Below are 17280 nucleotides of genomic sequence, written 5' to 3' on the forward strand. Positions count from 1 at the left end.
TTGGCTTTTGTTAGCTGTTTAAGAAGCTGCTCATTTATTCAGAGGTTATGTTCAGCATCTGTTAATTATATCCTTGCACTTGATGATGTCTGTTTTGAAGTGAAAGACAAGCTATGAAATTGTTTTTTTAATCCTTCCACTTGCCATGGATCTTATTGGCTAATAAAAACAATATCCATTCTAATCCTATAACATCAGGGAGTTACAATTTTCTGAGGCGAAGCTTCTGCCTTTAAGGTCTCTCTCTTCTAGATTCTGTTCATATATGAAGACATGTTGTTACAGGATAGAGCTCTCTTATGTTGTTTTCTTTTGTTCTGTCCTGAAAGTTTGAGAAAAACTAATTCAGACAGCACTCAATGGAGGGAGTAACAAATTATTTCCTCCAGTTAAATATATATCTGTTTATGACTCAGTTTTTGTTTTTCAGCAGTTCTGATTACAAAATTTCTAGGGTAGAGAATTTAGTTTCGCTATGAAAGTACCCTGCAGTGAGAAGTGCTTTGAAATATTTTTGTGAACATTGTTTTTCATTGACTGAATTATGACCCATTGAAAACTGACCTGCAGGCATCCAGAGTATATTTGATAGGGGCTTTAATGACTTTTGAGTGGCTTCAAGATCAAAGGAAAGTTGTGATTTCTCTATAAGCTTAATTAGTAAATGTGTAAAGGGAATGCAAGGAGATATACATTCTTCAAAGACCCTTACATACACAGGAAAACATCAGGTGACGCAAGCTTTGAGATTCCTCTCATTAGGCAACTCTGTCCTGATTTGCTGAAACTGCTGGCCTTTGGCTGTCTGAACAGTGAAATATGTATTTAATTTCAAGTAGATATCTAAGTCCATTTAAATAAATCATGTGCAAGTGCTTTTCCAGGGCATAATAGCATTAAGCACATTTTGAATGCTTTCTGCAATTGAAGGATAGTCAGGTATTCTGATATTCTCATAGCATTTATTTTGATATAGGTCTTAGTGCTTGAAAGCCCTATAGATAGATATTGCTTTTAAGTAGATATTTTAGGTAGATATGTTGTCATCATTAGAATTAAAATCTGTCATTACATTCCTTCCTCATAGCATGGTCAGTTACATCACAGACACATTGATATCAAAGTTCAATCTCAAAGTGTCAGTGAAGCAAGATGAACCGCACTGTAGAGGGCAGATGGATTGGCTGTTGCAGTGAAAGACTCCATGATCTCGTGGTGTCGCACAAAGGAAAGGTGATTATTTGTTGTGAAGTAATGATGAATATCTTATTTTCTGGGATGGGATGAAACTCAGGAACTTGAATATCCCATCTGTTATTTCTCCTTCCACTTCTACAGGATGTGTGAGTTACCTGAATATTTTTGTGTTCATTTCATTGACAACTACAAGTAACTCTGAACTATTAAAAAGGCAGCTTTTAAGATAGCTATTGAAGGTTATTCTGAAAAAATAAGGTGTTTCAGTTCAGCAATACAAACTGTACTGTAGTTTTTCATGGACTGTGAATGATCTAACAAATATTTTATCTATTTAAGGTGAGTTTGGAGAAGTATGCAGTGGACGTCTGAAGACACCAGGAAAAAGAGAGATACCTGTTGCAATTAAAACTCTAAAAGGTGGCTATGTGGACAGGCAGCGAAGAGATTTCCTGAGAGAGGCTAGTATCATGGGACAATTTGATCACCCGAATATAATTCGGCTTGAAGGAGTTGTTACAAAAAGTAAGTTACTATTAAAAACTTTTTGTTGTTTTTCCCATTCTATGTCATTTAGTATCAAAATTAAGCATTACTTCCACACTCAATATGGATTGCAATTCTCAGAAATTACCCAAATCATAATGTGCAGCAGAAAATGTAGAGTTTGGGACCATAATAGGAAATGCACAGCCTATAGATTTTCAATTAGAAATGTTTTATTTTTATTTTTTAATAAAAATTCTCCTTATTCAAATAGAATCTTTACAGGTTCTTCGGAAATAGCACTGTAGAGTTTGCTTATAGGCAAGTGGAATAGAGTAGAGAAAATGAAAAATGTAACTGAGTTGACAATGAAGTCAAATCACTCACTCTTTATTTGCCTGTGTTTTACTGATTTTGGTACCAGAAGAGATCAATTTCCTATTTAAAAGAAATAAAATGTAAACTTTTTTAAACTCATGGTACACTTGAAAATTATTCACTAAAATTCCGGAGTAATCTATGAAATGTTTTAGTCTTTCTAGCTATTGCAACTGCCAAGAGAGAACTCTTGCCTCTGAAATCTAGCATTGTAAGTGAGGTTATGGGCTTTTCTGAAATGCTGAAATACCTAGTTATCATTTAAGTATTAACTAAAAAGTCTTATTAACATGCATGTAATTTCTTTAATGCCAACTTTTTGCAGTAGTTAATTTAAAAAATCATTAAGTATACTCTTCTCAAAATTAATCATTGCCTCAACTAAGCTATGTTGTTTGCTTATTTGCAGTACTTATATTTTTCTTTTAAAGATCAAGTGTTGTGTATATAAAACACTTATGTCCTCTTACAATCACAGTAAGTACAAGAAATATGCTATGAATATTTCCTGTTTTCACCTTGTTACAATATCAAAAGTTATGTTTGGAAACCACAATGTACTAGAACAAAGAGGAAAGCATAGCTCCTGAACTCATGTCATGGGAATGGAATTTTAATAGGCTTATGGGACAGCCTTTTTCAAATCTGTCTCTCTGTGGTTTTAAATTAAGATGAAGAGGTTTTTTTTATTATTATTGTTCACACTGTGTTTCAAGGATAAATTCATTATTATTTAGGAATGTTTGGTTACTAGAGTAACAAAATCCATTGCATTGCTGTCTTCTGGAAAGATATAGCTTAGTCTCTTCCATTGCTCTCCCGTCAGTAACTGCTCTGCTGACAACAAACAAGAACATGAGTTAATACTGGCTGTGCAGCATTGGAGATCTTTGTCAAGAGATGTAAATATGTAGGAACTTCATTGAATTTAGCTCCTTGCTTCATAATGAGCAGTATAGCAGCAATTAAATTCCACCATTCTTCACCAACACGGGCAGTTTATTAACCCGTATCACAGGTGTGACTAGAATCCATGTGGTGGATCTAGTAGTGTGTCTCATTTCTGAAAAGGCTAATGGCTGTGATTTACGAACACTGTTTAAATCCAATTAGATGGTGCACACAGAGTACAGTATAATGTACTTGGCAATGGCATGTTTGTTTACTCTTTGCCACATTTATAAATTTTCTTCCTGTAATGTCTTATCATCAGTCTAGAGACAAATGAAGACTGCATTCAGAAAACAGAAACAAACAGATAAATCAGTGCTGCAATATTAGAGTATTTGTTCCTGTTCCACAGGAAAAGTGATTATAGACAACTGTAAGTCAAGAAGTCATCATCAGCAGTTCTGCTTTTCTCTAAGGAGTCAGCAAACTTTATTACATCTTTAGGATGTTGCCTTGCATTTATACTGCCCTATTTGTAGTATTTAAAGAATGACATGGCTTTGAATGGGAGTGGAATAGTTACCTTGCATTTCACTAAATCCTAAATCTAGGATTGCACAAGCCAACACAGGACAGAAATTTCCTGTAACTAAAACGTGTGCTGTAAAAGTCAGACAGAACCTTGTCCTAGCCAAATTATTTATGTAATAATAGCATGATTAAAAGGTATTTTGTGTTAAAATTTAGATTAATAACAGCAGAAACTATTTATCTGATGTGCATTACAGTTCCACTATCCCATAAAGGCACAGTGGATGCAGTAAATTTTATTAATAGATGTGTAATGCTGTTCTTTGCACATGCTTTCCTCTTTGTAACCATTAGTCATTAACTTCTAGCATTTGCTGATATATATTGCATCAGTTTGTAAGCAGTGCCTTCCATTACAGTGTTGACTATTGAACAAAAAAGAAAAAGGATTTGATTGTAATAAGCAGAAGTGCTCTACCAAGTCAATTGCTATTGACTGTGGCAATAACAAATTTGCCTGTTCATTACAAATGAGAGCTTCTATCTTGTGCTACCAGCTAAGCAGATGTTAACTTTTAAATGATACTGTTTTCAAAATTGCTATGGAATATGTACTGTACAAGATCAAAAAATACTAAGCTAAGCCTGCTTAGAAGTAGGTCTGAAATAGAGTTTTAATCCCCTTTTCTCATTGCTTCATTTCTCATTTGTCCTAAATGCAGTCCCGAATCACAGAGAGCGGTAGACAGAACAGTTGCTGTAGCACAAGTTTTCTGTTAGCAGAGAGTTCATTTCAAGGGCAATTGCCAGGCCAAGGCAAATACACCGTAGCACAGAATCTAGATCCGATCATTCACTTATATTGCTAATCAGAAGTCACAAGGAAAACTTTATTCCTGTTTGCTTTGTTTTAGCAACACCATTCCTTGCATGGTTGGTCATAAAAGGCAGCTTATTGCCTCGCGAATCTATGAGACTTGCTTAGGCACTTTATAAAAACATCCATGTTTCCCTTTCAAGTCATATTAGCACAGTGATCATTTGGAGACCTCTTCTTGGGTGTGTCAGGACATGTGCAGCTGAGTTGTATGACATTGTCCAAGCTGCTGCTATTTCATAAACCGATACAAGAAAAATAAAAAATCTTTCTCCAGTGCGAACATGTGTAACCAGCATAGAGATCTGGGCTGTATAGAAGTACATGTATAGAAGTACATCATGAATTAAGTCTTACAGACTTTCCATGAAAAGCCTGTAAAGTAAATTAAAGTTATGCTTACAGCAAACACCTGCCAAAATAACTATATCTACAAGAGACATGAAAAAAAAATGGTCTCTGGATGAAATCATTGGTGTTACACTAGCCAAACTGGAATCTATAGTTAGTTTAGCTTGATGGTATCTTACACAATCATTTAAAGCACAGCCTTGTCACTACTGTGTAATACTCTGTCAATACAAAATATCAGTGCATGCAAGGGCTTTATTGTAGTCATAATCTTAGTTTCCCCTCCCCCTCAGATTTTACCCAAAATAACTTTCAATTGCTAAAATAAATTTCTAAGGAATTGCTTTCGTTTACGAACTTTGACTGCTGGAGGATTTGCACTTGTCACATATACAAAAGGAATATTTTTAAGGCATTCATTTTCTTTAACAATATTATGTATATTGCTATTCTCTAGAAGAATTTTCAAATTAATCCCTTCACAAAAGGAGGATGAATGAAGACAACACCTATATTTTTGTGAGCTCTATGTGAGCTCACATCCTTGTAACATTGAGATTGGGTTTGGAATGACAACTTCAACTCCCTTATTGTCTCCTCACTGGTTTATTTATTTTTAAGCACTGTTTTGCTTTAGTGACTTTCAAATTGTGAATGCTATCAGCACATCAGTCAGTCATCTGGCAGACTAATTTCAAAGCTTTAATTATGAGTTTTTTTAAGTTATTGTATAAAACCTGTTCAGTGCAAGAAGGGTCCTGAGGTCCATGTACCTTGCCTTGTCCATGAGGAAGGCAAAGCAGCAGCATGATCCTTTTTCACCACGATTTGCAGTATGTAGCTCTTCATACCTGACCCATTTTTCATTTCTCAAAAATGCAAGAGATAACAATGAATATTTTTTTTTCAACTAAGACATTGTGTTTTAGGCCTTGAGCCCTTAGTGTAATGAATCAAATGTTGCCCTTTTCTCCAACCTGTTAAGAAGTTGAGACTGTTAAATGGAGTTCAGAATTCATTTTGGAAGGTGACATATTTTGCAGTACCTGTTTTTATTATACACAGCGTTGTATACTTGGCTGTTAAGCAAAAGGACTGAGGAAATTTTGTGGCATTGTTTGTAACATTCTTACCTTGGTCATCCATGGTAAAATTGTACTCTCAAGAAACGTGATTGTACGGTTTAAACATCAACCTTTTAAGAGTTAAGTTGTGACTGTTTGAAGTAGGCTACACCATGATAACTTCCAAAATATTATTATGATTATAACCCCCAAAATATGACCTACATTACAGTATTTATCATTGCTTTCTGAAAAGTAAAACCTTTAGGGCCAACAGAAAACATGATGTTAATAAATTCCATGTTAGCATTGTAGTATTCTTTATAATATACAGCATAACCAATTTCAAATCTTGACATTTACTTCTGTCAGTAGTCTCAGTGCGTCACTGAGATGTCACTGGCATCTCCCAGCACACACGTACTTGTTGGAGGCCAAAGTGGCTTCAGACCCACCCCTTGAACCCAGCCCTTGCACTGGCAGGCACTTGCACCTACCTTATGCAGCAGAGATGCACAGCAGGATATGAAGACATTATTCATCCCTGGGTATCTTCCGTTCTGCTTATAGACAATGCAGTGTGACACAGAGTGTTGGTAAGACTGTATGTGTGTCATATTAGCCAGTGGGCTTTACATGGCATTAGGCATAAAGCTGAATTTGTCTGATGAAGCATATTGTAGCTGTGCACGTAATAATACACAAAGCAACAGAATTTCAATTGTATTATAAATTGTTCAGTAAGTGGAGCTGTAAATTTAAATTTGGCTCACTGCCTTCATGTTTCCTTGTATCCTGTTACATAGCTAAATATCACAACACATAACTGAATTCAGTGTTGCTGTGGCCAGCAAATTAACGCAAAAACCACAATCACCGCCTCCATTGTTAGCCAAATTTACTAGATCAATTTATTAAAATATCATCTAAAATAAAGAGTTGAAAGTTAGAGCTGTGGACGTGACTGCTGTAACACAGACAAAACTAATTATCTATAGCCTTCTTGCAAAGTAGGTTACCCTTCCTGAACTGGTATTTGAAGAACGTAATTAATGTTGATAGTACTGAGTTATTTTTACACATGTACACATGCAGGTGGATATTTCAAATAACACATACAAGCTACCATACATTCCACTTGTTGAAGGTTGCTGGCAAAAACTAAGAATACACAATACTTGATTCTCCTGAATGACACATACTTAAAAGAAATTAGCTTTAAAACCTATGGAAAAATTAATTTTTACTTTTACTCATTACATTCTGAGATTTTTTTTCTTGCAAAAATCTAAGGGCCATTATGGTTTCCTGCAGTTCAAATCAGTCACATGTCTGTCTTGCTTTTCTGTTTTGCAGCTAGCAAGATACACATTATAACTGTCAACTGCTGTAACATCTTTCACCAGACAATAAGAAATGAAGAAAAAGCATATTGTTAAACAGTCCAAGACCCAACATCTTGTTAGCAGCAGCTTAATTTGACCATGATACAGTATCTAACATAACTAAATTTCTATAATTCTAGTTTTATAGGTTACACCTGAGAAACAGGATTTCACTTTCGTCAGGATCCTTTGCCTTCAGATGTCTGCATTCAGACATGTAGGACCTGACTTTCAAAGATATTTAGATGCTTTGATGCGAGATGTGGTTCTAGCAGAAAAACAGGTGACAAAAATCATTCCTACCCACAGCCATAAAAAGATAAAATCCTGTAGATAAGAAATAGCCAGATTTTTTTTTTTTCTCTTTAAGGAAAAGCATGGTTATCAATTTATGTAATTAGCATAATTATTAACTGCAAGTGATTGCATTTCCATGTATCTTCTGAATAAAGTATGCAATTTCTTCCTCCACCATGAAAGCAGAGAAGAATATGGTACAATAAGTTAAAGGGCAAGATAGTTATAGTGTGTAGGTGATATATGAAGGGTTGAGGCTTTTTCTGACAACTGTAACCGAAAGATTAAATGAATAATAGGGGGAGGCAAGATTGCACTGTGCTGACAGGTTTGCTGCAACAACATGGCTGATCTGTTGCCTGTGTAGGAAAACCATATAAGCAATGAGAACAACAGTTATAAATGACAGTTGCAATTGACAGGTAAAAGAGTGAGGAGGTTAAAGAGTGTATATAAAGTCATCAATAATCCTGATTCACCAGCTGTGTTTGGTTGATCTATTTTGATAACTGTATATTCCTTTCTTATTCTTTATAGAGGCAATAACACACTGGTAAATATACATGTGATTGAGTATTGGTAAAGTCCTGTTGCAACTTTGTTGTTGCTAAATCTTTGCTGAGAAGTCAGGAGTTCTCACTGAAATTAATACCAAGACATGCTGAGTTTGAGAATAATTGATAATGATAGCTAAGAGAGGTTCTGTTGTGTTTTAGAGCCTAGCAGAGTCCAGTTGTATCAGAAGCATTTAACCTAATTGTTAAATACTACAGTATGCTCAAAATTGAAGCAGGGTTGTGTCCTTTTAAAGGGCAAATTAACTAAACTTAGTACTGTTTTTCAACAATAAGTCATTCTCTTGTAATTCACGAAATATACAGCATTGGGTTGTGAAGGGCACTGAGAGGTCACCTTGTCCACCTTCCTGCCCAAGGCAGAATCAATTATATTTAAACAAGCCTGGATAGATGGTTGCCTATCCTATTCTCAGAAACCTCACCTAGTGAAGATTCCACAGCCTCCCTGGGCAATCTCTTGAGTGTTTAACTGTCCACATACTTAACCTTCCTAGTGTTAAATTGATTTTTTTTTATTTATTTTTTTTTTTACTGCACCTTAAGGCCATTAACTCTTTTCCTGTCTATGGTGGAACAGTTTGTGCCTTTCCTCTTTGCAGCAATATTTTACATTTGTAGACCATTATAATCTCTTTACTGTCTTCAATAAATCAGCCAGGTTCTGTCAAGTCTTTCTTCATGTTATATGTTTGCTAGACCTTTGGCCATTCTTAATTCTTTGCTTTGGACTCTTTCCAGTCAATTAATATCTTTTTTAAACTATAGCTTTTGAGGGTGTATACAGTGGATGCTGAGCCTAACTTTCCACTTGCAAGCAAGAAAAAGTTATTTTAAACCTAAATTGTGTTACTCATCTTTAAATATGTGTGGTTTTCAATAGCAATCAGTGTTGGGTCATATTTTTATTTGCTATTAACCATAGATCCTCCTCCGTGAAACAGCTGACTGTCCAGTCTTTCCTCCAGGACGTATTTGTGTGCCATCTCAATTAACCTGCTTTGTCTTCCAGAATTTTGTTCTATGTTTTCTCACACCTTTCCCTAGCATGCCAAGTCGTTTTGCCTTCTGAACCTAATCCCCATGAGCTCCTTCCATTTTGCTGTCTTTCTCAGATTTAGAAACACACTCTTAGTTCCAGTGTCACGGTCATTAAGGGTAAAACAGAACAGTAGCAAAAACCCTGGACCATACTATTTGTATCTTTCCAGGTTGACAGTGAACCACTGAGGAGTTTCCCAGGTGTTATTACCCTGACTGTGCAGTAGTTTAATCAAAACAGGAAATGATAATACACACTCTTGATTGTAACCAATCTGGGATAGGTGTATATGACGTTACTGTAGCTATTCTATCTGTAAGACTTATTTGTCACAGGTGAAAATTAGGCTGGTGTGGTATTTGCTCATGTGTGGAGGTTGTTACTTACCACACTGTCATCTTCTAAGTATTTGCAGGTGTTTTAATTAATTTTTTCTGGTTCTGAGAAATGAAATTAGTCTGAATGAGTCCTCTTTCCTTTTTAATGCATTTAACACTTTAATGTTTTAACACATTTAAAGTTCATGAGGCATAACTTGATCAGTAAAATTGAAGCTGATGTAAGTCTTGATACTTGCAACTCTTATAAGTGTCTTTTATTACAATAACATATAGCAGTAAAGAAATGAACTGAAAATCAAATTGTCATCACCACATGCAAAAGTTGTTTGTGTGTCCTGTTTCATATTTTCAGTTTCATCTACAGGATATAGACAGAACATGCTTCGGGATTGTCATGACTGTCATATGCAGGCATATCTGTTCACCTGTACTGCAAAGTATATACTTGTGAAATACCTCCACAGTACCAGGAGCAGCATATTGCAATTTTGGGAGATGCAGCTTGGTTAAATGCCAGTGGACATTACTTAATTCATGTGTTAGCATGTCTAGAAAACCAGAAAAGCCAAAACACTTCAGAAAATCATACACCTATATTCATTGCAATAGCTGATTGAAATTAACCCTTCTGTCTAAATAACTTCAGTTTTGCAAGTTCAGCCAAGACCTTTGAATGATGATACAAATTTCTCACAAATACAGATTGCTTGGAAAGTTCCATAATGGAGCTGTTGAGTATGAGGTTGCGAATCATGTAAAATCAGGTCTAAATAGTAAAAATCTCAGAAAATGAAATGGGTAATGTGTTTCAATTGTCAAGAGAGAATAAATAGACTAAGCAGTAAGATTGGAGAGAATATTGATAGAATTAGAAAATAGCAAAGCAATGAATCATTGTATAGACACAAGGAATTTAGTAGTTGTTCATTTGGGGCATGTTAGCTGTGAACTACGGAAGATAAGGCAAATGAATTAGTACAGACAACAATAATAAAAAACAAATCAAACTTAAAAGAATTTTTAGTTTCTTCACTGCCAAGAGAAATTAATTTTATTGAATTGGGCCATGATACAGAAACACAGATGGGCAGTTTCCTGCCACAGAGTAGCATAAGGATTAAAACTTTAACCACATTCTTGTGGAGGAATATCTAGTACATACAGCGCATATCTGCCAAACTTCAAATCACAAGAGTGATTATATCATCTGAAAGTAGGAAATGAAAGTCCTTAATTACACCTAATCAGCACAACTGTGATACTCTAGCCTGGGGAAATTTGAGGAAAGTACTAAGGAAAAAGCATTAAATCACAGAGTACAATTTAGAATAGAAGCTTGTATGGATCGTGATGTAAGGTAGTCGGGACTGACATCTTATTGCCTCAGACTAATTTGCTTACTATCTTAATTTCTTTTATACTGCCGTTAGTCTCTTAATTTCCAGCTGTAGTTCTTGTACTGCCAGTCACCTAAGGAATGAAAGAGTGGCAATAAAGCTACTCTAGGCTACAGTGACATAAGACCTTGTATCAGAAAGGCTGTCACGGCTAGGGGAATATAACTCTATATGTTAATGGATTACAGCTGTTTCCTGATAATAAGCGAACAGATGTGTCTTGCAAAGTTGTTGTCAGTGGTGTTATCTTAATCTTGCCTAAAGTTTGCTTGTGGGTGAAGAGTTCTTGTTCACCCTCACAGTTTTGTTTGCATTTCTCTGATTCTTTGGATAAACCTACTGCCTTACATGTATGAAAAGGTTATTGTGGGGACTTACAAGTTCGTGTATCATAGAATTACGGACTCATAGAATCATTTAGGTTGGAAAAGGCCTTTAAGATCATCAAGTCCAACAATATTCATGAAGTGTTTAGAAACCCAGGGGACAGAGTGCTATTGAAGCCATAATCATTGCAACTAAATAATTTAATAATGCTGGAACCTTATTGCAGAAGAGTTGTCAAATGTAGTAAATGTTATAAATAATATTAATCTTCTCTAGTCCAATGGATTTTAGGTATCTAAGATACAGGTATGTATGTTATTACTTCTGCAAACCTCAGAAAACACGTCTCATTCAAGTAAATAGGTACAAGATAGCAATTAGATTTTTATTGGTAAGTTGAGATACTTAAATAACTTTTTAAAACTAACGTAAATGCCTGTGTCACTACTGAAAATAGAGCACAGTTATCTGCATTCTTTCATATGGAATATACTGACAGTCTTTATGGACTAATAGTGTTGGTGTTAGCACTTTCAATCATGTTATGCTGCCAGGTTCTAGTTACCAGCTGACTGAGTTAAAGCCTTCACAGAAGAAATAAGGGAAAGCATTGTGTAAACATACCCTAATTCACCTAATACACAAAGTTAAATAGGTCAGCTTGTAAGTTTGAACTTTGACTGGATGAATGTTTGAGTCATTAGAACTGTTCCAGAAAGGCTGTATGCCTTCTCTGGTTCACATCTCTTTAAATTTTACATTTGTTTGCAAGTGTATGAATAAGGAATGAAATAATACGTTTTTCTTATTCTGTGTTGCTTAGGCCTACCAGGTTACTTTGCCAAATTTATGATGAAACTGAACATGCAAGACCAACGCCAGTAATTAATTGAAGGGGGAATACCACAAGTGTGGTACAGGTTAATACATAAGGACAAGTTACAGTCCATAGATTTACTTGAACTAGAGTAAGAAAGAGCGTTGTAATCAATCTCCTGTCAGCCCAAAATAGAGAGCCCATCAGTCCTAGGGAACTACCAGTTCATCAGGTAGTTATGGGAGTAGTTGTCCAGAGGTCATGCATGGTCTACCATATAAATCTCTGCCTCAAGAGCTTGTATTGTGTTCTTTAATACAGCTTAAAGGCTCATACATAAATTTCTGATGGAATGCAACAAGCTTGAGATATCTTTAACATTAATAACTTTAATATGAAGAAGAATTAAAATATGGATTGGTAATTTTCTCTTATCAATGATCTGATATTGTATTTTATGGAAACATCGGAGTTGGATGTGAGGAAAGTACATTTGGTTATTTACATCATCTTCTTTCTAATGCAAGGATTGCTATAATCAACTACAGTTGCAGTGCTTTGAATGGGACAGAAAAAGACCAGAAGAGAAAAGAAAGGAACTTCTTGAGAAGGAGGCAATACCAGTTTGTTTTAGCAAACTGCAGATAGGTTTCTCTGAATAAGGAGGAGTTTCTCTTTATCTCAAACCACACACAACTTCCTCACACAGAAATCAAAGCACGTGTATGGAGTATTGCAAGTTGGAATACGCTTTCCACATACAGATTAATTTCCCAGTGTACAGAAGTAAAAGCTGCTGAAAGTAACCATTTTTACTGATTAGCAATAAATCTTTGGAATTTGGAAGCGTAACAGTCATATTATAAAACAATTAGTTATGCAAAAATCTGCTTGGACTTGTTTGAGTTACAAACTGCTGAAAAATGCCATGTGTTTTCTGTGTTCTGCTCTGGAGAGCAAGTGAGAACTTTAATGACAGAGGTTTGCAATGAACACACACCCGCGCATTTCATTTCCTGATCTCACTCAGCATTGCAGCTGCAGCCAAGGTAGAGAAATTATTTCTGCTTTCACCATTCTTCTAGCACTATCATCAAAATGCACACAAAATAATGTCATAATTTAAAAAGAATTTTCATCTGTAAACTGTTTATTCAGAATCTGTTAACTCAGCCCATCACTTTGTTCTTTATATATTCCTGACCTCCAGCCTGGGAGAACTACAAAGAGGCTGTGCGAGTGGCCAGGGATAAGGTAAGGAAGGCCAAAGCCCTGGCAGAACTGAATCTGGCCAGGGATATAAAATGCAACAAGAAGAGCTTTTATAGGTACGTAGGGGACAAAAGAAAGTCCAAGGAGAATGTAGGCCCCCTCTGGAAGGGAACTGGTGTCCTGGTTACCAAGGACTGAGGTACTCAATGACTTTTTTGCCTCAGTCTTCACGGACAAGAGTTCCTGTCCCACCACCCAAGCTGTAGAAAGTGCAAGCAGGGACTGCAAGGATGAAGAACTGCCCATTGTACTCGAAGAGCAGGTTCGGGATCATCTGAGGAACCTAAAGGTGCACAAGTCCATGGGACCTGATGAGATCCATCCGCGGGTCCTGAGGGAACTGGCGGATGAAGTTGCCAAGCCACTGGCCATCATATTTGAGAAGTCGTGGCGGTCTGGTGAGGTCCCCTGATGACTGGAAGAGAGGGAACATAACCCCAGTTTTTAAAAAGGGGAATAAGGAAGAACCGGGTAACTACAGGCCGGTCAGCCTCACCTCTGTGCTTGGCAAGGTCATGGAGCAGATTCTCCTGGAAACCATGCTAAGGCACATGGAGAGCAAGGAGGTGGTTGGTGACAGCCAACATGGATTCACCAAGGGCAGATCGTGCCTGACCAATTTGGTGGCCTTCTATGACGGGGTGACGGCATGGGTGGACAAGGGACGAGCAACTGACATCATCTACCTGGACTTGTGCAAAGCTTTTGACACTGTCCCGCATGACATCCTTCTCTCTAAACTAGAGAGACATGGGTTTGATGGACGGACCACTCGGTGGATAAGGAGTTGGCTGGATGGCCGCACTCAGAGAGTGGTGGTCAACGGCTCAGTGTCCATGTGGAGACCAGTCACAAGTGGCGTCCCTCAGGGGTCCGTGCTGGGCCCAGCCCTGTTCAACATCTTTGTCAGCGACATGGACAGTGGGATAGAGTGCACCCTCAGCAAGTTCGCCGATGACAAGTTGTGTGGTGCCGTCGACACGCTGGAAGGGAGGGATGCTATCCAGAGGGACCCTGACAGGCTGGAGAGGAGGGCCCGTGCCAACCTCATGAAGTTCAACCAGGCCAAGTGCAAGGTCCTGCACCTGGGTCATGGCAAACCCAGGCACAAATACAGGCTGGGCAGGGACTGGATTGAGAGCAGCCCTGAGGAGAAGGACTTGGGAGTGCTGGTGGATGAGAAGCTTAACGTGAGCAGGCAATGGGCCCTTGCAGCCCAGAAGGCCAACCGCATCCTGGGCTGCATCAAGAGGAGCGTGGCCAGCAGGTCAAGGGAGGTGATTCTCCCCCTCTACTCTGCCCTGGTGAGACTCCACCTCAAGTACTGTGTCCAGTTCTGGAGCCCCCAACACAAGAAGGACATGGACCAGTTGGAGAAGGTCCAGAGGAGGGCCACGAAGATGATCAGAGGGCTAGAGCCCTCTTATGAGGACAGGCTGAGAGAGTTGGGGCTGTTCAGCCTGGAGAAGAGGAGGGTCCGTGGAGACCTGATAGCAGTCTTCCAGTACCTCAAGGGGGCCTATAAGAAAGATGGGGAGAGACTGTTCAGTAGGGCCTGTTGCAATAGGACGAGGGGTAATGGTTTCAAAATAGAGGGAGGTAGATTTAGATTGGATATTAGGAAAAAAATTTTTACGATGCGAGTTGTAGAACACTGGAACAGGTTGCCCAGAAAGGTGGTGGAGGCCCCATCCCTGGAAACGTTCAAGGCCAGGCTGGATGAGGCTCTGAGCAACTTGATCTAGTTGGGGATGTCCCTGCTCCTTGCAGGGGGGTTGGACTAGATGACCTTTGAAGGTCCCTTCCAACCCTAACCATTCTATGATTCTATGATTCCTTTCTTTACTTGCTCTCTACTGTGAGTCTTGCTGTATCTATTTCACAGACTATAATTATCTTTCTGATTCTTAATAGATACATAGTTCAGGTTCCAGATGAATAAATAATTTAGATGCAAACTGCCTGTGATCCATTCCAGACTCTTGAAGCTCTGGTTGGAAGTACAGTTTGCAAAAAATACTGCTTCTTGAATCTTAGATTTCTTCACAGATAGACATAGTCTTGGAACTTCTTGTCATTCAGGAGCAGAGGATAAAACTGTTAAGGGGGACACAACTGAAAGAGAGAAGCAATGTGGAAAAAAAAATTTAAAAACACCATAATTAGATGGTGTGAGTTTACAGAGTATTCAGTTTAAGTATATTCTTAATATAAGCACAAAACACTAATGACAATCCTGTAAACACATTTTAAGAGGCAAATGTATTCAGTGTGACATTCCAGAATAGATTCATGACTACATCAATCGGTAAATATTGTCATTTTTCTACTAAACTTTAACAAGGTAATTTCTGCTGAATAAAATTTGAAAGGAAATAGCTGATAATTACTCCATTTCAATATTTTATCTGGAGAAGCACAGGACAGAATTTTCATAATAGTAGAAATTTGAAACAAACTACTGTACTGTTGCTAGAATTCACATAATTTATTTCCTTTCTTCCTGAAACAACAGAATCTTGTTAATTTCTCCCTAGACTGATAATAACTTAGCCACTTTGGAAAGAAGTCTCCACTCTTCTCTTTTTCTCCTTTTTTCTTCTCAGCTGTAGTTGAGTACATTCTTCAGCATACAAACACTGTTTTGCCGGTTTAGATAAGATTGGCAATTTTCTTCCAATTTTCAATGAATGCCTTTATAAGCATTGAAGAATGTGACTTTGTGGCCTATGTAAACTCTGACTGCCCAAAATTGATCTTGCCAGAATCACTGTTGTCAAAACTAGCACAAGAAAGCTCAGATGAGAGAGGTTTTACCACATGGCATTCACCGTTAACACCAAATGGTCTTTGAGCTTGAGAGAAAATCCTCTGAATACAGTACTGTCCACAAAGACATAATTAACAAGCATAGCTAATTCTCTTTGGTCAGTAGCATTTTCCAAAAAAAGGAAGCAGAATGCCTGTGCATACGGCAAAGCCCATCAGATAGCTACAGGAGCTGCCTACAACCTGGCTTCTGACATGGGTTATCAGGTGTGGGCTGGGACACCTTCATTGAGCCTAGGCATAGAGGGTTTTTTATCTAACAGAGAGATTTATAAATGTAAATCAATATATAATACATTTCTAATCAAAGAGCTCACCTGGGGTTGCAATAACGATAATGACAGCAGTCTTCCTAGTTCTAATCTTGGCATCACTTATTTGAGGGAGTCACTTGTTTGTAACCAAGAAGAAAATCAAACCTTTGTACTTAATTTCATTTATATTAGTGAAATCTGAATTGTGAATGGTATGAATGTGTATAGTGAAAGAAATCCTAGGAATCCTCTCCCTCACTTTATACTCTACATTTGTTTAACAAAAAAATCACTTTTTGTCAATTGAGTCTTTGGAACTTCAGCCCCAAGAGTTTTTCTTAACCAAAAACAGTAAGCTTTTTTCAGTGATACTAATTACTGTCTAAAAGTGGAAAGCGTTTATTTCCTACTCCTTGTTCACACTGTTACAGGCTAGCAAGGCTAAGGGAGTTGATAATCAGAGCTTTAATTGCAGAACTGCAGAATGTACAGCAGGCTGCATGAATATGTTCCTCTTCAGATGTCACCCATGAAAAGCTATTTCACTCATTAAATTAAAATTCACTGCAATTTTTAAACATGAAGTACAAAATTAAAACCTATTATTTCTCTTTTTATGGAAATACCATGAAAAAGGACATCTGAAAATTTAAAAGCCCTGGAACTTCTTAACCATCCCATTTATAAAACCACATCAACATTTCACATGGGAGGTTCCTGTCTTAAAGGATGAAGCATTCCGTATGATAGGAATGCTTAAATTTTACTCAGGATCTTTCCTTCCAAAATAAAAAAAAAAAAGACTGAGTGATCAAAAGACAAATGAAATTCAATTCTTATTGCTAATTATTAATGAGCTAATCATTCCCCAAAGTCATGATGTGTACAAAATTAATCACAAAGATTTCGGTGGAAATTGCTGGCTTGTTTTTTTCTATGATGCAAATTGTCATTTTAAAGTATTTTTTT

At 37.3% G+C, this 17280-nt stretch overlaps 1 protein-coding gene across 2 annotated transcripts in view; it reads left to right on the plus strand.

Moving 5' to 3' along the window:
- Positions 1-17280, plus strand: part of EPHA6 (EPH receptor A6) — a 535028-nt gene that overhangs the window by 420998 nt on the left and 96750 nt on the right. For both annotated transcript variants that reach the window (XM_086763129.1, XM_086763139.1), the window contains one exon: positions 1537-1722. In XM_086763129.1, coding sequence (XP_086619255.1) covers positions 1537-1722 — 186 coding nt within the window. The remainder of the gene's footprint in view (positions 1-1536; positions 1723-17280) is intronic.

The sequence above is a fragment of the Chlamydotis macqueenii genome, chromosome 1 (genome assembly GCF_036417535.1).
Source record: "Chlamydotis macqueenii isolate bChlMac1 chromosome 1, bChlMac1.mat, whole genome shotgun sequence".
In the NCBI taxonomy this organism is placed as follows: domain Eukaryota; kingdom Metazoa; phylum Chordata; class Aves; order Otidiformes; family Otididae; genus Chlamydotis; species Chlamydotis macqueenii.